The sequence below is a fragment of the Topomyia yanbarensis genome, chromosome 3, assembly GCF_030247195.1.
Source record: "Topomyia yanbarensis strain Yona2022 chromosome 3, ASM3024719v1, whole genome shotgun sequence".
In the NCBI taxonomy this organism is placed as follows: Eukaryota; Metazoa; Arthropoda; class Insecta; order Diptera; family Culicidae; genus Topomyia; species Topomyia yanbarensis.
This window is the reverse complement of record NC_080672.1, coordinates 266,452,134-266,475,379: the sequence shown is the minus strand read 5'-3', so window position 1 is coordinate 266,475,379 and position 23,246 is coordinate 266,452,134. Positions and strand designations below refer to the sequence as shown.

At 41.2% G+C, this 23,246-nt stretch overlaps 1 protein-coding gene across 1 annotated transcript in view; it reads right to left on the bottom strand.

Annotated features, from left to right (window-relative positions):
- Positions 1-303: 303 nt before the first annotated feature.
- The window catches only part of LOC131694305 (laminin subunit alpha), a 30,531-nt gene continuing 7,588 nt past the window's right edge, over positions 304-23,246 (bottom strand). The window contains exons 2-11 of the mRNA XM_058982929.1: positions 19,900-20,171; positions 19,534-19,680; positions 12,261-12,497; positions 11,996-12,166; positions 11,717-11,933; positions 11,441-11,650; positions 11,106-11,378; positions 10,895-11,032; positions 1,478-10,839; positions 304-1,411 (exon numbers count right to left, since the gene is read on the bottom strand). Coding sequence (XP_058838912.1) covers positions 1,280-1,411; positions 1,478-10,839; positions 10,895-11,032; positions 11,106-11,378; positions 11,441-11,650; positions 11,717-11,933; positions 11,996-12,166; positions 12,261-12,497; positions 19,534-19,680; positions 19,900-20,145 — 11,133 coding nt within the window. The 5' untranslated portion in view covers positions 20,146-20,171 and the 3' untranslated portion in view covers positions 304-1,279. The remainder of the gene's footprint in view (positions 1,412-1,477; positions 10,840-10,894; positions 11,033-11,105; positions 11,379-11,440; positions 11,651-11,716; positions 11,934-11,995; positions 12,167-12,260; positions 12,498-19,533; positions 19,681-19,899; positions 20,172-23,246) is intronic.

The window sequence follows — 23,246 nt, the reverse complement described above, 5'->3', positions numbered from 1 at the left end:
GGGCGTGCCCCATGACGGCCAGGATGCCGCTTCGAACAATAATGCGCGGATCGAAAAACCCGTTCAACACGATGTAGTAGATACTTATACCTATCAAAACATACAAAGAAAAAAATCAATTTTTTGAAAAGTTTGAATGATAACCCCCCTTAAGCAATGATATCTGATAGGGTTATTTGAGTTTGCAATCGACCGGATGATTTGTAAAGTAATAGCAATATTTTCTAGAAGGGCACCATATTTCAGCTCAGGTATGAAGCATCATAGTGTGGATTTTCGGATAATATCATTCTACGCTTATTCTAGTGACTACATTTATTAAAAAGTGTTTACAAATCATAAAGTATAAAAGGAATCATGGCATTGTTAAGTTCACTGTAACTATTGATATCCTAATATTGTCAAGTACAGAACTGGAAGAATATCAATGACTAAAGTTCAACAGGTTGTAACCAGACCCGTAGCGTGCGGTTATCCGGATTGAGTGCCGAAATCTTGATGTTTTATTTAATAAATCAGCCACCATTATTCCACGTGGCACATAACTTGAGACCACAAATCTCACTTCACTATACGCGACTTTTCTTACGCGATTCTGACATTCTACTCATTCACCGGAAGTGACTCTTCAGATTCGGGTGAAAAAAAGTTGCGTGTAATGAGGCGAGTTTAAATAAGAATTAATAGATAATTCCTTATTCGCAGAATTTTAAGGCACGCAGAATTATTTTTCGAAAGTTGAGCAACGCAAAACTCGAAATCCATCAAGGATACTAGTGCACGCTACGACTCTGGTTATAACATCAAATAACAATCGTTTAATTATATGTATTTCAAAAATTCAAACTCAACTCATGTTTTCAAAAAAAACTGGAGGAAACTGTGAAAAACTAAATTTGGTGCAAAATAGTTTAGTTTATTGTTTTTTGCGTATCTATTTTTTGCGTATCCTTTTTGCCAATTTCCTTTGGATTAGTATAGAAAAAAGATAGTAGATAAAAAGAGTAAAATTTTAGGTGGGTTTCAAAACTCAACAGTTTCGTTTGTTGCGTGACTGTTTTCCTCTGAGTAAGATTAATCGTTCAACAGTATCTTCAAAAAAATCTCTAAGGTCCTGCACGAAGCATTTGACTAATCGAAAAAGCTATGTTTTGGAACCCATCTCGAGTGCGAAAAAATATCATAATTCAATTCAATTTCATCAATTCCTTTCATCAATTGCCAAAAATCCGGTAACCAAACATCCAATCGACAATTTCATTCACCGCGTGAGAAACAACTAAATGGTAGGACAGACACCAGTCTGAACATTACCAACTGTCATCTTTGGTGTTATCTGCTCCTGTTGATTGCGAATGACAACATTGCGGATGCAACCTTGGAATGGTTCGCGCGCTGTTAGTCCTCGAATCTGCAGTAATAGAACAAAACGTTAAATGATCACACTCAGAAACAAAATTACAACCAAAATACTAACCCTCTGAAGATGAGGATGTCCTCCAAGGAACAGCGGTCGCGTGGTATCTGTCGATCCCGAACGAGCATCTCCGATGGCCGGGTTTGAGCTAACATCGTTCACCTTGATGGTGATAACATAGAACGATTTAATCGCCGTTATCGTACGCCACTGGCCATCGCACAGATTTTCGCTGGAATCTGGTGCATACATCGCCGTGAATGGTTCATCGCCATTGTTCACCGTCAAACTGATGTTACCATTGATCAATTCTAACACGAAGAAGGCACGTTTTCCATGCACAGACATCAGCAGACCGGTTGGTGATCTCGGTTTGATATCCATGCTAACGGTCAGCTCGGTACCAACCTTGAATTTCTCACGAAGCTTGACAAAACCACCTCCCTTGCCGAAGAACATGCCACTCTCAATTTGGGATGAGCAAGGAACCGTTTGAGTAATGTTGGACGGTGCACCTAACGGTCTGTTAAATGCTTGAATGTCATTGATGCATCCTACGAACTGATCGCGTTCCAAGATGTTTTTGTCTATCTTGAGATTTAGAGCAACATCTTCGTAGTGCTCTCCTCCAGAAACACCGCCAACGAAGAATGGAGCTTGAACTTGCATAGTTCTAGTGTTTCCGGCTGATTCACCATGTACTTCATCTTCACTGTCAACGACTAGCTTTCCCTTGTTATGATAACGGGAAAACTGAACTGTGTGCCATTCGTTATCATTGTACTGTCGTTCGGAACTGATGTTGGCCGAACCAGATCCACAATTGAACGAATGGAAGACTTTGCCCTCTCGCAGGTACAGCGCAATAAAATCTGTATGGCGAGAATCGGCAGCATAGAATAGAACTCCTTCGGTGGATTCGGTTTTGAAACTGAGTGAGAACTCGTATTGTTTCTTAATCTTCTGTGGTATTTCATTGAATTCAATATGACTGAAGGGCCCAGTTCCGAAACGATAACCAGCATCAAAGTCAACGTCTTGATCTGGCACAATTGGTAACTTACAAGTTGGTTCCGGTTTCTCCGGTGGTGGCCGGGGACGTTTGGTGGTTGTCGTTGTTGTCGTTGTAGATTCAGTAGTTGGAATTGTTGTTTGAGCATCGGTAACCGGTTCGACTTCTTCCCTTTCCGGTACAGGCCAAGGTTTGGGTTGTTCCTCGTCTTCTCCATCAATCTCATTGTCTTTATCACCTTCGGGCTTGGCATCTTCGGTTCCGAAACGCGATCCAGTGAATACCACTGGTTCGCTACCACCATCAGGATAGTACAAGGGTACTTCATGAGGATGAACTGCAAATATATCCTTCGAACAGTGGTCAAGGATCGCTGATTTTTTATCCTTCAAATTGGCAAAGTTGACAATCTGTCCATTGACAGTTACATCGCGAATACATCCCCAGAAGTATGCCGGAGTGACAATCGATCCTTTCGGTGTAACAAAGTTCTTTGGCAATCCTCCGAAGTAAATCTCACCATCACCAATGTACAAAGGCGGTGGTATTTCGTCCGATACAAATGAATCATTATCATCCACAAGTAGAGAGAGTCGATCATGCTCGTGGGTAGCAGTAACTGCATGCCATTCACCATCATTGTAATGAGTGTTGCCTGTATTAAGTTCTGCCTTGGAACTTCGTAGAACCAACACTCCATCCTCTATTGTTAATCCGAATGTTCCACTTTGATCGTTATTTGTGGTATAGAACAAAATTCCGTGACTTTGAAGTGTCCTAAACTTGATGTTCACCTGAAGGCCATTCGATGACACAACTCCTGGCTGACTAACATATCCAAATTGGTGTGGTGGGAATGACAGCAAAGAAGAGAACTTCATTGGGCATCCAGGACGAACATCCAATGATTTTTGGTTGATGCTTAGATCAACCTTTGTTCCCAAGATATAGACGTCATCAATGCATCCATCAAAACCTTTGGTCGTCACTTCGGAATAATTAATCTTACCCGGATAGCCACCGAAGAACATCGATTCCGATATCTTTAATGGTTCAACATTACTAGGGGAGTCAACATTTGACGTTTCCTGGTAGACAGCATTTCCATCAACTGTCAATTTACCAGCAGCTCCCTCACGCTCTGCAGAAACAGTATGCCAATTATCATCGTTGAACATTCCAGTCGAGCCAATAGTAACAGCTTCGGCATGTTGACCCAATTTGAATTGGAACACAACGGCTCCCTGTTTCATTTCAACCGAAATAAAATGTCGATTTCTACCAGCATAGAACAGTAATCCATCCTGAGTATCCTGCGATGCCTTGAAACGGAACTGTATGTGCGAGCGATGTTTGAACGAGTACGACTTTGCGTCTACCATTACATATCCATTTCCGCCGAATCGGAATCCTGTGGTCGGTTTGTCCTCATCCAATAACTTGTCACGTTCGACACCTCCCTGAACATTTTGGGCATCTACAAAGTTCCACAAACCAACATGCTCCCCGCCAATTTGTATATCCTGTATTTGACCATCAAATTCACCAGATTTCACATCACTTGGTATGTTGTACTCAGGTGGATAACCTCCTACGAAGACTTTACTATTCTGATCAACATTGAACACATTATAAGCACCCGGAAGCACCTGCTCTTTCGGATGAATCATTTCAGTTCCATTCTCCAGCTCTTCTCTAATCGTCAGTTTAACATTGTTTCCGCTTCTATCGATTATAGCCTGATACCACTTGTCATCAGCCACGTATTTCGGATTAATAACCTTCTCTGGATCATTACCCAAATCAATCGACAACACCGGGTAGCCATTTTCAATCTCCAACGCCATGTAATCGTCGCGCGACGTTTTCTTCGCATCTGGTTTCACCTCGTTGCCGAGATAGAATAGGAAACCTTCTGGTTTATTAGTCTTGAAATAAGCAGATACCGTGGAATTCGAAGCCAGCTGTGAAAGCACCTCCGGTGGTTTGAGTTCCAGCGTTGTATTTGGATGGAACGTCATACCGAACTTGATGCTGTTAGCCAACGCTCTTGCACTGGCTATTTGCTTTTTCAGTGACTCCAAACGATCGCCAATATCACTCACGATTGAGTCTATCTTATTCTGCTTGTCTTCGACTTCATCAACCAGCATTTCAACCTTGGGTATCATGTTTTTATATTGCTCGATTTGACTAGCCGCCAACTGAATACTTTTATTGGTGCGGTCGATCTCCTTCGGCAACTGCTCTGCAAGATAAAGACTTTTTGGTAGCTCCGTAATAATAGGATCCAAAATCTTCAAAGCATTCTGTGAGTCTTCCTGTGCATCGACCGCTTGATCTCTGGCATTTTCCCAACTGTTTGTGTGAGATTCCTCCGGAATACCATCCAGCGATTGATTGATGGAATACAGCACATCATCGCTGTCCTGGTTGCTCTTTTTGATATAATCAACCGTTGAAACTGATTTGTTAATGTGAGGTTCAAGGTCTGTTTGTAATGCCTGCAAAGATCTAACCGCATCGCTTAAAAGTTCTCTAGAATCACCATCTGACTCTCCGGCACGTTGTTCCACTCCGGCAGTCATATCGGTTGCATTTTTCGCCAACAACTGTGTTATATTAGCGTTTTCTTTGGCTGCATGCACAGCTGCCGCAATTTTCGAGTAAGCAGTCGCAGCTTTCAATGCATTTTCCGAATTAGCTGTCACATTCGAATAGTCTGCAGTGAGGCGTTGCGCGTCTTCTTTCAGATTAGCTGCGTAATCAATCGCGTCCTGAATTGATGCGGCCAAGTCGTGATATTGTTTCTCGTGATCGGGTAAATCTTTGTCAACCTTGGCATTCAACTGTTTCAGTTCTGAGTTTGCGTTGTCGAGTTCAGCATGGGTAGTAAATATGTCCAAGCTAAGTTTAGATGAATCATCTATCAACTTCTTAGCGTTATCAATGTTTTCAAGAGCTTCTTTCGATTGAGCAGAGACTGTTTCAAATTTAGAATCAAGGGCACCCTTGTTTTTGTTGTTCAGTTTAGCAGTTGTTCTACTTTCGTCTTCGATCTTCAAACTCCAATTGTACAAGTCCTCCAACTTGACATCAAACTCCCCAATGTTGTACAGTAATTTGTTAAGCCTATCCTGTTGGTCATGTACAGGACGAGCAAATTCATCAACCTTAGCCAGCAACTCAGTAGCATTGTCTAGTTGCACGTTCAAGCTTCCAGGTGTGGCAGAATACTGCTTGATCAAATTTAGGTAGTTGACTGCTTCAGCGTACGCTTGATCGAGTTTATTGCTTTCCGATTTGCCCAGATTTTCTGCAAGTTTCTCTACTTCAACGATTGTGTTCTTAGTGTTGATATTGGCAAATCGGCAAGAGTCAATTATATCTGATGAACCCTTCAGTAGTTGTTCACTTCTAGCGGACAGATCGTTAGTATTCTGATCAGCATACTGGATACGACGGTCGATATTCTTAACATCCATTTCCAGTGACTCAACTTGTTGCCGAGATGGATTTAGATTCACGCCATGTGGGTCTAACTTGCGGACAGCTGGTTCAATTTCATCCACCAAGTCATCATAGTATTTTAGTTTCTGAGACGTATAGTAGTCATCGGCAACCGTTTCGATATCATGCAACACAGGATCAATCAATGTTTTCAGCTCATCCGTCACATCCAACAGTGCATGATGGCAACCATCACACTCCTGGCAACCAGTGTCTGGAATCAAGACCCATCGGTAAGGGCATGAGTCACATTTTTCTCCCACAACACCAGAAAGACATTCACACTGTCCTGTTTGAGCGTTACATCCTAGTCCTCTGGAGTAATCAGTATTACAGGAACACGGTACACATCCTTCTTCCGTATAATTCCAATATCCAGGTTCGCAACGATCACACTGTCGTCCAGTAACGCCTGGTTTACAGGCACATTTTCCAGAATGATCATCACACTGAGTACTGTTGGAAGCGATTCCGCAATCACATGGATTACAACCACGGCCAGATTCAAATCCATAATGATCATCCTCGCACCTATCGCACTTTTCTCCTACCACATTCGGGTAGCAGTTGCATGTTCCAATGAAGTTATCGCAATGTTCCGTACCAACAGTATCACAGATACAACTCTGACAATCTTTGAGTTGAACAGCATCTCCATAAAACCCGGGAGCGCATAGGTTACAAGCTCGGCCATATGTATTGTTCAAACAAAGCAGACATTCACCTGATACAGAGTCACAATTGCCTGGCTCATCGGGATTAATGTTTCCAGAACAATCGCAAGGTTTGCAAACTTCATTTTCAATTTCTGGTTGTCCAAAGAACCCTGGAGCACAACTCTGACATTTTTCGCCCGTATATCCTGGCTTGCACTCACAGTGAATTTCATACCCATCCTCCGACACGTCACAAGAGGTGGCAAAGTTGTTGGAATCGATCGGTAGCGGACAAGCGCAGATCATACAATCATTAGGAGAGCCTCTAGTCGCGTTACCATAATATCCTTCAATACACTGATCACAATGATCACCGGTAGTATAGTGCTGGCACTCGTTACAAATTCCAGTGTTGCAATCACACGTGTCTGCGTGTCCATTACACTGACAAGGTATGCAGTAGCCTCCATGGGGGCCATTAGGATCTCGATAATACCCAGGAGCACAGTCCTCACACGACAATCCAGTGTAACCTGGAGGACAAGAACACCGCTCCACTGATAGTTCCTCGTACATATCATAATGACCCGGATCGTCATGAGCCATAGTTAAACTAACATCCGAAATAATGGTTGACAAACCATTTTCCCAGTAAGATGCCCTTATATAGATTGCCTTAAGATCTCGCATAACCATCATAAACTGTTCGCGTGTAACAGAACCACCAGAAGCGGTTTGGAAACTTGTTTCAACCATTTGTACTCGTCCATTGAATACAGTATTCGATGCAGGTTGCTCAATGCTTTGATGAGAGATCACCATGTTTTTTCCCTCCAAAATGACATCGGGGCCGATCAAGGAACTTCCAAACAAACCATTGGTGTAATAGATCTTGTAGGAAAGGTAGCCCCCATAAGCAGTTATGTGACTGTTCAAATCGAGCAAATAATCCAACATTCCAAAGTATGCCAATCCAGACAGGAGCTCCTCATTATCAACATCACTCAGAGCTACTTCCGCTGAAGTTTCATTGACCATAATATCTCCGTCCACAAGCCAAGGAGAAATTGTTGGTTTGCCGCCTAGCAACTTGATCGTATTAAGTGTGACATCCTTCATCATGCTGACATTGAACGGCCTTAGGAAAGCAGTCTCGCAAACTGATGTATGTCCAAAACAGAAACATTTAGTGCATCCTTCAGGATTTGAAGCTTGCAGATTGTACGTCCCATCAACACACTGACTACATTCACGCCCTTGTACATTTTTCTTGCAGTAACACGTCTCATCGGTTTGATCACAGATCTCGAACGTAGTTCCTCTAATATCACACTTGCACGGCTCACAATATGGGAAGTTAAAGAACCCGTACTGACAACGATCGCACGATCTTCCCACTACATTCGATTTACAGGCACATAGTCCGCTCTCCAAATCGCACTGAAGATTATTGTTTTCCACGCCCAACGGACTACAATTACACTCTTCGCAACCAGCGATCTGATCGTAATTGAATGTATACGGCATGCACTGATCGCACTTTTCGCCGGTCACCCTATCCGGGCATATACATTCGCCCGTATCTTTCTGACACAACGCCGTCGATGGACAATCACAAGGCTTACAATCCGGGAATCCATAATAGCCAGTCTTACATGCTTCACACTGTCTTCCAATTATATACGGTTTACACTGACACTGACCGCCAAACTGTTCGCACTCAAAACTAGTTGATCCGTAGTAATCACAATTACAAGGCAAAGCCCCACTATTGTAATCAGCAGTTAACGAGAAAACAGCCTGCTTGCAAAATTCGGTTGCATTCAACTGGATGTAAAAGTGATCTTGGCCACATTTTTTAATAAATTCTTTGGTCTGATCAAAAGTTTCCTCGTGCAGTAGATCATCGTAGTATTGATCAGCTGGTACCAGCAGAATGTAGTCCAACCAAACTCCCTTCGTGGCACCACTAAGCAAAGTGAAATCGAATGTATCCTCAATGTCGAACCAGATGTAACCGTTGTCCTGTTTCAGAATTTCGCGACAGCCGGAGTTGGCTGGGCAATGTCTAAGTGGTAATTTGCCATCATAGTTCTGTCTATCCGCCTCGATGTGGTACTGAATGTTGAACGTTGGATGATTTGGTTGGTAGAATTTCACGATGATTACGTAACGATCCGGATGTGGTACTTTGGTTTTGATATTCAGGGCTGGTTCGTCCTTATCCAAATAAACCAGCTTAGTTGTATTGTCAAACAAATCGATCGGGTTTGTCTCAGCAATGCGTTCTTCATTGTCGGTCTCAAAATCAATCTTCTTGGATTCTGGAGCGGTCCGATAGGTCGTCAACACACATTTACCATTTTCCATCACACAGGCTGGGCTTGGGCTGATATAGTCAATAGACCATTCATCGTAAGGAATAGCAGTAATGGATTTAATTGCAACCGATCCGCTGGGTTCCTGACTAGAGACTGTGATCGGTTTCCGGTCATTCGGATCGATGTAGAATACTTTTTCACGCGATTCCTTGTCGATGACTGGCTGGCGGCAGACTGTAGTATAAATGCACGGGTACGCGGTCACAGTACCGTCCTGTTCGATATTTCCGATTTGGTTGATTTGTAGGACGGAGATATCCTGACTGTGGCGGTTTGTTACATAATCTACCACTAGAACATATCTGCCAGGACGGGGAACCTCTAGTACATAATTTAACTCATTCTGATCTACGGTCAACAGGGGAAGACTCTCCTCATGAATCACATCCAGATGTTCATAGTCTTTGAAGAACTCACTTGGTTTGAACGATTCATCATCTTCAGCGATATAGGCTTCGATTTGCGGTTTAAATTCAACGATGTTCGGGTACTTGAAGTGACGACATAATCCTAAATCGGTAATCTCACAAGGGTTTACGATTTTATTTGTTAAAAGAGGTGCCTCATAGTACGCTGCTGGAAGTAGCACGAAATAATCCAGGAGAACGTTCTTATCGGTCTTGGTGCTGATAGTGTATCGTCCGGGATCCAGAACGACAGGTGACGGAATCTCACCCTTAGCTCCAGATACTGTTACGAACTCTGGATGGTCATTCGGTTTAAAAAGAACCTTTGCTTTTTGTTCTAACTCTGTTGGATTATCAGGAGTGATTAGAATTTGTGCTATCACGTTATCATTCGTTGGGTTCTTGTAGCGAATAACGAGACGATAGACAGAAGATTTCATAATGCTTACTTCATTGATCACCTCGTTCTGAAGACCCGAAAATACAGCGTAGCCTCGTTTACTGAAATCTGGAAAAACGTCTTCGTGGAACTGGTATCGAACCTGTGCACCCGACGGAGTATATCCGTCTTCGTACTCGAATTGGAACTGATATAACGTTGGGAAGTAATGAGTCGTCAACGGATATGTACAAGTTCTGCCTGCAATTCTAGGATGACATTTGCACTGGCCAGTCTCCTTGTTGCACACGTCATCAGCTGCACCACCAATATCACAACCACAATCCTTACAACCAAACAGGCTTGCACCGAAGAGATCGAATGTGCCATCTTGACACTCTGAACATTGACGACCTGTTACCGATGGTTTACAAGCGCACTGTCCACTCTTTGTATCACATGTATCCAATGCACCAATGGTTCCGTCAATGAAGCACTCACAATCCTCACAACCGTGCGGGTTGCTTGCATTCAAGTTCCAATACAGTGGCCGACACTTGTCACAAATTCTTCCTTGTACCCGCTCTTTACACTGGCACAACTCCCCAGCAGGAACAGATCCACAACCAGCAAATTTAGCAATCACACCAGCAGGATCGCAGTTACATTCCTCACATGCCGGGAAATTGTAGAATCCTTCCTTGCACTGATCACAAGTTTTTCCATCGAAATTGTAGGCACACTGGCACTGACCCTCGTTATTACAAGACAGTCCAATTGATCCGTGAACATTACAATTACATGCCAGGCACTCCGGATATTGATAGTATCCAGGTTGACACATGGTGCACTGCCGACCCGAGAAATTCGGTAAACAGGCACATTTTCCAGTGATGTCGCATACCGTCGATACGCTACCTGCTCCAGAACAGTTGCACGGAATACAATCCGGATAGTTGTAGTATCCAGCAATACACTGGTCACAACGTGGGCCTCCATACCCTTCGCGGCACAAACATTTTCCGTTCCCTTTGTCGCACACCTCGTCCAGCGTACCGCGGACATCGCAGTTACAATCTGTGAATAAAGAGTTTATCAAATAATTATATGTATATATCATATATGTACTTACATGAGCAAGTTGGATAATTGAAGAATCCATCCTTGCACTTATCGCAGTGCTGTCCAGCAAAGTTCGGCTTGCACTGACACTGTCCAGACTCGTAGCTACAGATGTGACTCACTGAACCGATTTCGTTACAACCACAAGCTGAAATTGTATAATGGAAGAAAACAGATGTCATCACTAAGAACAATACCTGAACTCGAAATGAGCTACTCACGTTCACAATCCGGGAAGTCATAGTATCCTTCACCACACTGTTTGCAATGAGCACCTCCAAAATTTGGCTTGCAAGGACATTCTCCATTCACCGCTTCGCAATGGTAACCGATCGTACCGTTCAAGTTACATTCACACGGACGACAGTTCGGGTAACCAAAATGACCGTAAGAACACGAATCACAATTCGGTGGATTGAACTCCACTCGGCATTCGCAGCGACCCGATTCTTCTTCGCAGTTACCAGTCGAGTAGAAATGATCGCAGTTGCAAGCTAAAATTTCAATGTTATGCCTCATTGTAGTTATTACTATACTTAGTAACTAAACAACTTACGCTGACACACATCAGTCTCATTCCAGTGTTTGCCATAGGGACGGTAGAAGGTGTTCTTGCATTTGTTACAATTTATTCCCTCGGTGTTATCCTGGCAGTTCTGGCACACTCCACCACCTTCATAGTTACCGTGGATGTCCAGCGAAAGTCGCTTCTCGTCAATCTCATCCGAGTAGGTGCACTCACTCGAATGACCATGGCAATTACAAGCTGTTTTTAATTCAAATCACTAATTAGATTAAAATGGAAAAAGCAAAAGAAGATCAACCAACATACGTTCACACAGGAAAGGTCTGGCATTCGTGTTCTGGCGCCACTTCTTCTGCTCAAATCCTGGGCAGCACTCGGCACAATGAATACCGCACGTGTTGTGCTGGCACTGACATGCTAGGATTCTTGTTGGTGACCGTGGATCCAGTACGTTACATGTGTTGGCGTGTCCGTTACACATACAGCGACCTCCAATCGAGATATCTTTGATCGAGTAGAAATACTGTCGATTGAAACAGCAATTAGTACTTGGACTGCATTGCTAAACAATCAGATAAAACTTACTCTTCTCGTGACCGTTGGATCTTGACGAGCCACGGACATCAAATGTCCCAACAGATTTTTGGTACGCAGTAGACGAATTCTTACATTCGTTGCACGTGTCCACTCTTGCAGTGTGGTCGAGTTGAAATAATTATTGGCCGACGGACGGTTGTTCAGCAACATGACCGGAATCTGCAATAAATATCGTTCTTATACGGAGCACCTATATTCAACATTTTAAGACACCGCTGGGGGCTGCATATTGCGCGCATTGTGCTATACTCACCTCACCGTTTTCGAGCGGTACGATTTTCGAGTACTCCGTAGTACAAATCACATCGTTGTCGTTTATGATCGGTCGCAGACTTTCAGCACCGAAATAGGTCTCACAATCTGCCGGTGAATCGGAAAAGTGTTGCCACGGAAGCCAAGTTTTGCCATAATCAATCGATTTCTCCAGTGTCCACAAGCCTGGGCGAGGAGAATTGCTCATTCGGATGAACAGATAAGCCACGTGAAATTCCTGCGGGTGTAAAGCAACAAAGCGATCAAGTTCATTTCCCTGACACAGCACACTAGTTGAAATAAGCGTGGGTTGCAGTTTAATTGCTGCATTTTATCAATGTGCACTTGAAAAATTGAGACGGGATGCATTATAACTGATGATGCAGCATGCATTTTAGCCCCAGGTTCTGCAGTTGGACTGGAATATTTTCTAACGATTCCGCATTTCAAAAATATTAAATAATTTAAAAATTTTATAATAGGTATTCCAAACTTTCACAGTTTTTAAATATTTGATCAGGTCTGAACATAAGAATTTGAGTAATTGTGAAGTTACCAATTCACCGATCAAGCTTGAAATGAAGTTTTTAACTATAAATATTACCTCGATTCTTGATTATAAGGTCTGGTTTACTTTGAATCCGGACAGATGAAACCAGCTGTTTTCGAGAATAAATTAACGTAGGAACAATTGTTATTGAATCAAAATATAGCTATTTTTCACACCTTCAAAAAAAATTGCGAAATAAGTACGCCGGTTTTCGGATGAACTAGAAAACCTTTTTTTTAATTCCCGTCATCATCACACAAAATTGGTCCACTTCAGTGACTGTTTTTGTCGTGACTACGACTATGGTTTCAATATAGGGACTACGACAATCGTTTCAAAATTTTGGAACAAACCGATAGTAGAGTTTTTGAAAGTTAGTAACTTTTGTTGATGAAATTCCACAGTGTTTGCACCAGAAAAATCAGAAAAATGTTCATGATTTTTTTATTAGATTTCTAAGCATGGAAACTTACTAAAATAAAGAAAAATTAAGTTTTCAGATATCAATTATTATCTGTGCCATAAGGTTTGTGTATAAGCATCTTTGGGTAGGTGTGGGGGGATTGATCGTAGTAACCATGTGCATCGGGTGCGAAAATTTGTCGTTGTCGTTAATTTGTTTGTCGGTGAAAATTTTAAAGATCGGAAAAAATGATTTAGGCACAAATCCCCGACTATGTACGGGGAACGTGCCATTTGAGCCAATATATTCTGATTCCTGATTCGGTGACGACTGAGGAAATTAGGAGTAAGAGGAGAAGGGCTCTTCGCTACTGGAATAGTACAGTCCCAAGTGATGGAAGCGGAGTGAAAAAATTTGGACCTTTGTTACTGGTGAGCCCGTGGTTATATCTTCTATCTTTTTAGTGATTGTTCTTGAAATTATATTGTTCAATTATTTCATTAAACACTTGGCGAGGGAATAGAGGCGGCCACTAGTAGGTTGATAACACTTTTGTTCTGGATCAAATCAGCCTAGATACCGTGTGGCATCAAGCGACTGGAACCAGGGATCGATCCATTGGATTCCTGCTGTCATGCCGTGGGAGGTTTTCTGGACTTTCGTTTTTGTTGTTGTTTATTGTCTTGGATGGTTCTATTGAGTTCATAGCCATAGTGGTAATCAGAAACAGGGGTTTCATGTCAGTGCTTCAGTGAGGTTTGCTGGTACTTCCCTGTTCGTGGGAGGAGTTTGTAGAGGAGAAGGGTGATACAAGTTAACAAAACAACGGACTGGTTTTGTTTGCAGACATGACCTTTCCTTCAATGATCCGCCAACAACTTGGGTCCATCAAGAATGTTTCCATTCCGGAAGCATACTTGATGGAATAGGGAGTTGAATATAATGGCTTCCGTTTCCGATGATACTCTGTAGGATTCCTCCCACCTGGCCAAGACATCGGTACTACCACCTGCTAGAGTGAGAAGTGGCGTACCTAGTGGCAGTGAATCCGGTCGAGTTGTATCATCGACATCAGACTCCTTTAGTGAAAGTTGCCTACCACTTACCCAGGGCAAAAATCTTAAAAATGTACACCATTGTCAATTGTGGTGCTTATAACATGAAATTAGATGAAGTGTATCTGTTACATTTTCTTTTTTTTTTTCAATCAAACGTAGATGATGAGGTTGCAGCGACTGGAGAATAGAATAATGCGATTAGCATTATTCTATTTTTTAGTCGCTCTAGCCTCAATATTTGTGTTTGATTGAAAAGAAACAAAATGGACCGGCAGAGCGAGTAAAGGCGCTTTAACCTAGGCTTATTAGCCAGGGCAACGAGTAAATCCCTCTGCCCCATCCCCAAGGACCAAAGGAGTGACATTAACCTTCTTAGCAGAGTCACTCCCAACGATATATCCCAATCCCCTATAAACTGAAACGGTCGGTACGGTTGTCCTCGTTTCTTCCTTATTCAAGATTCAAAACAATTCGTTAGTTAAATTATTCATTAAATGAATAAATTAATTGCCGCATAGTTTTGAAACAACTTTTAACCCAACTCTGCACAGTAGGCCAGGCCGTTTTAATATTTGCGACATATTACACATAATATGCTTCAAATATTATTGTTGACAAGAAAAACACTAAAGAATAACTGCGGTGTTTTCCAGGATGCTTTTCAATACTGGCTGTGTAAGGGTTAGAATAGAATAAAATAGAATCAATTATTATCTGTGCCATAATTGGCCAGCATTAATCGACCAGCTCTCGTCAGCATTTCATTGCATTATTAGTCCCACTTTTTTACAACGCTAAACCATGCAACGATTATCAGACATGACCTATTTGAATTTTATTTTTCATCACTCGTTTACCCGTCGTCAGTAGCCGCTGTAGCTGAACAGTAGCAGAATAGTTCACCTGAGGGAAGTTTCTCCAGACACGAATAAGCATTGATGCCGTCCAGAAATCGTCACCTGCCAGAAATTCGTCGCTATAAAATGCCGTTTTCGATGGCAGTGCAGCGGTGAAGTGAAGTTCACTGGTTTCACACTGTCGAGCGTAAGTGTCAATGGATCATACTTATTTTTTGCACTAATACACGAAAGAGCGAAACCAGTGTGCGGAACTAACTCGGTGCACATCAGTCAAAAAGTCCAAGAGAAGACTGAGCTGCTGATCAGCAGCTGTCTTTTCAGCTGTAGCGGCCCTCCAAGAAATCAGTAAGGCCATACTTGTTTTGTTTTTAGTTTTGGAAACCCCGTGCAAATGACTCACGTCGAAAGATTGGTTTATGGTTTATTGGTTTTATGAAGAACGTACCAAAAGAATTACTCCTGTTCATTTCAGCACACTAAAAAATTCCTAATAAGAGTTATAATTGAAATTTTCGTTTACCTGAAACAACTTGCTTCTCATCGGCTTTTCCATTATCTTCTTTGATAAAAATGTTAGGAATTGTAATAGCATCGAGTCGATTACGGCGTTCGTTAATTTCTATATAGAGCCCTTTTCAGCGCTAACAAATGAGTCAAAAGAATTACGATTATTGCCCTTCGCCAACAATTTTACTTCTGTTTAAATCTGAAACATTCTTTTAAAAAAATTAAAAGCTGAAAATGCAAGTGCTAAGCGGAAAGGCACATGGCACTAAACCAAGAGAGAGATAGTAGTGCGTATTCTCGCGACTATACAAAAATATCGGTTTGACGGTTTTGCTCATAATTCGTTTGAGCGTCGTTGTACTACCAGCATCAGTACCAAACAGACCGCAGGCAAGTCCACTAGAGGGGAAGCTTTCCGCAAGCAGTTGGCAAACGAAAGCTGTACACAAAAGTGCCTATGCCACTGGTGGCGTTAAAAATCCCCATCGCTACCGACCAGGAACTGCCCTGCAAGAACTTCGCCGCTATCAGAAGTAAATAAAGCTATTAATCTGCATGCTGTCCTCCAAGTGTCTGGTCCGTGAGAATGCGCAAGACTTCAAAACCGATCTACACTTACAGTGCTTAGCCGGAATGGCCCTCCAAGAAATCAGCGAGGCTTACCTTATCGGTTTGTTCGAGGATACGAATCTGTGAGTCATCCACGCCAAACGAGTAACCATCATGCCAAAAGACATACATTTTTCTTTATTACTTATCATGGTAAAGAGGGTCAAATCTGTCTTTGGCGTGAGACATGTTGATAGACTTGAGCGGTTCGTAGTAACTCTGCCTAAGCTCGACTTCTGCCAGCAGAAGACAAACGATTAGTCCATAAAATATTAAGCCTTGTTCTAATGACCCTGCCACTTCTAATTTTCCGATCTGTATATATCACATAATTGCTCTCACTTGAGTACTATGGCTCTAAAATTTTCATAACTTTAACTACTTATTAATCTCTAGCTCTATTACAGATTTCTCGCCCTGATAAGCTTCGGGCGGTGGTAAATAGTTTGAAACAGGCACATATTATTACTAGCTGCTCGTCCGAATGATATTGCTGGATGCGAGTCAGAGGAATACAGAGTATATGTACCACCTAATCAAGTTAAAATCTGTGGGGTCGTCTCCAACTCCAGTCTTCAGCTGATGGAAAGAGACGCCTATCGGGTGACCTTTGCAGGGACTGTTCTACCCAACTACCTCATCTTTGACATGTTCGCCTTTTTGTGCCGAACTGCAGGGGCTGTACTAATTTCAAATAACAGGGGCACACAGCATCCCATTGTAGCAAAAAGGTTCGATGAGGGAAATGCGTTGGGAATCATGTGGATGATTTCTGTCGAAGGAATGTTGTAAAGTGTCTCTACAGTGGGGGAACCCCACATGATCTACCGACATGTCCCGTGTACAAACAGCAAGGGAAGATACTGAAGCGTTCCCTTCAGGGACGCTTTAAGCGATCTTTTACTGAAGTGCTAAAGGTATCTACACCGCCGGTCTCTGCGATCTTCTATACTAACTTGTCCTGTGACGAATGCGACTTGGATGACCCTCAACAGGAAACTTCTTCTGCTGTGCCTAAAAGCAATAGAAAAAGAGGGTTTCATCTCCTAAGCTTCATTGTAAAGGACAGAAGGAGTCTTGTCAAGGTCCTCCAAAAATAACTGCTCGAGGAAGAACTGGTGCACAACCAAAGCAAGTAGCTCCTGGTCTCAGAAATCAGAGCTCAGAAAAGGAATTCCCAGCACTTCTTGGGACATCAAAAATCCATTCCACGGAGTAGGATTGAAAAATAAAAAAGGGGATCAAGTCTCCTCAGTCTCCCCTACTACAACGCATACAAATAGTTCTAGTTGACTCCCCTAGACCTAATATAATTCAATCAGTGACTTGAAAATTACTCCCCTTAGTTTAGTATAATTAATTGCTCCAATATGCTTCCTTCCTGAAAATTCAAAACTAAATTACTGGTCATAAAAAGCTCTAATTATCCCCACCCCCAAATACTAATTAAATTATTATTCACTTACAAAAATTTCAATGCGTGATCCCCTAATTTTAAAACATTTCAAATGTACAGCAATGCAAACGTGCCTTATAAAATATATACCAATGAGGGTGGAAATTCTTGTCGATAATTGCCAAAATCTTTCTATTTCGGGTTTAGGTGATTATATCGTGAATCTTAAATCAATAACGGATTTTGTAATATGTCAATTTGTCTGATTGGATTCCCATGGAGCAGTACTGCCAGGTTCAGTTTAAGTTGACGACGGAAAATGATTTTTTTATATATCTTAGTTATGTTGCATTATTATAGAATACTGTTAAAACTGATCAATTTAGAAGTCTTTGGCTTGGTTTTCCACGTAATTGGACGATTGTAAATATTGTATTTTGTATTGAGCATTGAAAGGTAAAAATTTAGCAGCTTCTAGCACTGCGCAGGAAGCACCAATCTTTATGCAAAAAGGCATCTCGTGTTTCTTGATCCCACCGTTTTCAAAAAAAAGTTGGGCATGAAAGGGTAAGGATTGCAATCCATTAATAGGGTGATGAGAAACACAACTCAATATTCAATTTACGTGTGTAACCCTGACCTCCGGACAAAACGTCAATAAAAGTTAGTAATTATTTTGAAATATACTATGTTGTATTTAACGTTGAACTAGTTTAAATCAGCAAAGAGATCAGTCAAATTCCAGTTATGTGTGTATTGGATAAAAAGGGTAGTGAAACGACATATGCGATTATGTCCAGGCTAAAACAAATGTCAGAAGATGAAACAAGCATTTCAAGCTTTAACCTAGGCAAGCCATTCAAGCTTTGTGCTAAGTCAGAAACGTTGATGTTCAGACTGAGGCTGACAGCATCAAGCCAACAGTGCTAGATTATTGTTTTCAACAAAAGCTTAGACGAAATAAAAAATCAATTACTTTGTTGGTTGAAATTGTGATGAATCGATTTTCCGTGTATGACTTCATATCCTCGAAATATTATTCCGCACTTCCCACCAACCTGGACTCCGCACTTTCAAAGTGCGAGTGATCAAACTGCTACTGAAAACTGCGAGCTGTCAAAACACATGTATTTCAAGTTATAGAGATGGTACTTTCATAGACAGACCAGTCGAACTAACCAGTCTATGAGAAGAATTTAATAGAAGAGTAGTAAGTGCGCAGTGCGGTTAGAATCCAGTTTTTAGTGCCACAAACAATAATGAAAACTACCAATGAAGCCTAGCTTGGACTTCCATTTTCTAGCATTTCGAATAGTTTAAAATATTAATTAAATTAAACGGATTATATTTCAATTGGGGAAAGATTATCAAAATTACGAACTAAGACGATTTTTGAAAGTATGTAACCTATAACACTACAATTGGCTCACAACAATACTTCACTAGATTAAATATCAAGGTAGCTGGAAACTAGAGCAACTCTGAACACACCATCTAGCACATAGCATATAACACAACATATTGAGCTTATCAGCACCCAGTTGCTATGCTATTTGAACCTCGATAATGCCAACATATTTCCGTTACAGTCAGCCAAGGAAGAACAACCATGAATCGACCAATACATTTATATGTATATTTTTATTGTGCTAAACAGAATATCAAATTCAGTAAATAAAATGCTTCTTTTTCAATTCGCTCAGTGACGTAAACTTAAATTCAGTGTGCTGGTCATTAGCTAAGCCAATCTGACTTAATCAACGAGTATCACATCTATATTGTTTACGTCCACTAGCTGGTAATTTCATGTTCTCGGTTAGATCGTTGTTGCATACGGTGAAAATTCACGATAATTCATACTTTCAAACATAAAAGAATATTTCCTACTAACCTGTCCAAAGTCGATGGTCAGATTGACCTCATTGTATTTCATGCCCCTGGAAAGCGGTGGACTCTGCCACCAGTTCTCGGTTCCATCGATGGCGTACTCGGCAGGGTGACTCTTGTCCGGAATATTCGGGTCACATACGTCGCAAACCTATGTTTCGGAAAACGAAAGAAAGAAAGAAAATCAAACGAACGACGATAGTGTTATCAACTCTTGGCAGTGTGCATGAACTGTAGATTTCATTTCCGGCCAAGCTTCAAAGTAAGTACAGCCGATAAGAACGAAAAGTTGAAATTAAACCACGGATCTCGTTGCATCTAATGCCAATGTTTGCTCATCGCAAACAGCGAAGGGGGCAAATGATCTCACCTGTCCTTGAATGACAGAGTATTGGTTCAGATGATCGTTTTCGGTGTTTGCACCAACCAGTTTACAGTATAGCTCTGGGCCATCGGTGTCCACACCACAAGTGGCCGATGCAGTAATCTTGCGTCCCTCGGCTAGATTGAAGTACGGTGGCGTCAGTTCTGACCGAACCATTACTATCGTGGCCGATAGCAACAGAGCGATCGTTGCTAGTTGAACTCCGCTACCACCCATCGTTCGATCGCGCATGGGGGTGGAAGGGACCTACAGTTGACCTGAAGCGAAAGTAACATACATAATTTTTGTAATAATGAATACATGGATTTTAATGCTGAACGTGGTGTAACACTTGGATCCCAAAGAGACAGGAGTAAGATCATCATAAATTTGGTTACCACCAGAACTGATCCAAAAAAGGGCTATCCTTTTAGGAAAATTTTAATATTTTAAGTATTTTTTGATGAATTGATTTATTTTCTTTGCATTTTTGGAAAGTATAAGTGTCTACTATATTGTCTTAAATGGTTTTCGATCCGCTTAAAAAAAGTTTCTACAGGTCATTGTTCGAAAGGGCGTGCTGGTCGCTATGGGATGCTCTCGGCTGGACACACGCGCCTCAAGTAGAAACCTTTTTTATGGCTTTGAGAACGTTCCCAAAATGTTTCGCGTTGCACTGTACATGTGTACAGATTTCGAGAACGTATTTCACGGTTTGATCTGTAGAGTCAACGCATAATAATCGCGAGTTATCAAATAACCACAGAAAACGATCAAAACGAATTTTTTTTTGTCAAAATTGTTAAAATCATATTTTAGTCCACCATATTGGAATCGCCACTTTTATTTTTTTATTTCATTTTGATAGAGTGATGATCCCATTTGCGCCATGTTCCTATTATCACCCTACCCATTTGAAGCCGTTGGTTAAAGCAGTGTCTGCCATATTTGTTCAACGCATTGAGTCAAATGGTAGCGCCACAATAGGGGCACTCGATTCGAGTTTTCGTTGCGCTCAAACACGAGTATTTTAGGGGAGACTGAGGAGACTTGATCCCCTTTTTTATTTTTCAATCCTACTCCGTGGAATGATAAAAAAAATTATGTATTTTTTGTAGTTTTATATTGTTTCTAGGGTTGACTGATAATCATAAAAAAAATTTCATGGAAATATTATACTGGACATGAGCTATGAGCATTTTTGGAAAACAACAAAAAAATGGAAAATTCTTTGATTAGTGGAGACTCGATCCATAATTTGGGGACACTTGATTATTTTTTGAAAACGTGTTTAAAAGAGCAGGGTAATAAGCCTATTTTTGCCCTGTTTCTATTATCATCCTACCCATCGGAAGCCTTTGGTTAGAGCAGCGTCTGCCATCTTTGCTCAACGCATTGGTTCAAATGGTGTTGCGATAATTGGGGTACTCAATTAGAGTTTTTGCTGCGCTCAAACAGAAGATTTGCACCATTCTCAAGACAATTTTGTTATTATATTGGCTCTTAATAAGAGGCGAATGACATTAAGGCTAAAGCCTCCATAATCGGAATTAAAAATTGCTCCTAATAGCAAAGCAAAGAAGCTGAAATAATAAAATTATTAATGAAATAATGTGGTACCCTTCGTAATATGGCAAAAATAGGTACCTAGCCCCATTCAATGTTATAAATGTATTGTGGTATTGATTCAATTGTTGTGATTAGATATTACTACTTTTGTTACCACATATTACGCATCTCTCACCTGATTTTTATTACGAATTCCCCAAATCTCTGTGCAATTATTTGAAAGCTGTCGTTATTATGGTTGAGAAACGTCAAATGTGGGATGCATGGTTGCTACGTATACTGTAGTAAACAATTACAGTTAAGTTTTTGTATGATAAAGCGTTCATTTTTGACAGTTTTTTTTGTTATTTTATGGCAACAATGACTTCAATTATTCTGGTGTGAATTTGGTTATTTTCAGTGGTGTGTATGAAGCATGGCGAAGGGAATCAAATCTCCACGAATTTGAAGGGATCAAGTGAACCCATAACATCTATTTCAGCAAACTTTAGTACAAATATAGTTGAACAAAAAAAATCAGCTCGATCATAACGTATTCATATAATTGACATCCTCCTGTAATTCTGTATGCAAAAGTATAGTATGTAGTGGGTGACTTTATCAATTGTATAAAAGTTTGAAAATTTGGAAAATAAATCTTCTTCAGTTCTTCTGAGATTTTTTTCTTTAAATCGGTAAAAATTCGGTAACACATGTCCAATTTATTTTTTTGTGTGTTAAAGAAACTTATGTTTAGATAAAACTACGCAACTTTCTAGTATATTCGATTAATGTATTCTGATCCGCCTTTGAGTTACAATGATGGGATCAAGTCTCCCCGGGGATCAAGTCTCCTCAGTCTCCCCTACTGTTTTCATCTTATTTGTGTTATTATATTAGTTCTTAATAACGAAGCAAGGTTGTTGATGTCAATTTTTACGCATTCCATTGATTGTAGGGCGAGAAATGAAAGAATTAGTGAGGCACCTTGCTTTGTATGGTGAAAATAGGCACTTTATCCTACATGTTAACTCAAATTCTTGTTTGTAAATCACAGCAAATCTCGATTTTGGTTGAAATGCCAAAAACCGTTTACTGTATATTTATGAAATCAGTTGACGCTAGGTGTTTGAAGGCGACGAGGGAGCATCTATTCAGAAGATTGTATATTAGTATATTGACCGGCTGTTCGGCCATCTATGGAAGTTGTCCTTCAATGTCAGCTTCTTTCTCCGAACAGCCTAGATAAGCCGTGTAGTGGCGGTATTGGTTGTTTTAACCGGCTAAGAATTACACTACAGACTACCTGTTCCGGTGGTAAAAACCCACCAAACAGGGAACCCCAATTCCATAGTGTCATGCAACCCGTGCTATGAGTAAAATTGTTGAGGGGGTTTAAAATATTCTCAATAGCGAACGGAACATGGGAAGAGTTGAGCGAACTTCCCAGTATGCTGCATTACGCAGCGGAACGTTCACTCTACGCACCGAAGTTTTTTCACCGATGATCCGCTTAATTTTGCTGAGTTTTTGTTGGTTGGGGGTTTGCTGAGACTCTCGGCTGACGGCAGTTCGGTGAAGTTTTGCTGAGTTTCGATGATCAAATTTCGAAGTGTACAAACGATCCTGCCCAGAGGCCGTGTGGTATCCGGCGAAGAATTGAGCCACTAGGGTCTTGTTCCCATGTCTTAGGAGGCGACTGAAAGTAGGAGACCCTAAGTCAAGGTGTAGTTCCGTGCCGAGGACTTGATGACTGAAGGGTTTAAAATATGCCAGTCGCGCACGGAGCATTTTGGGTTTTGCCC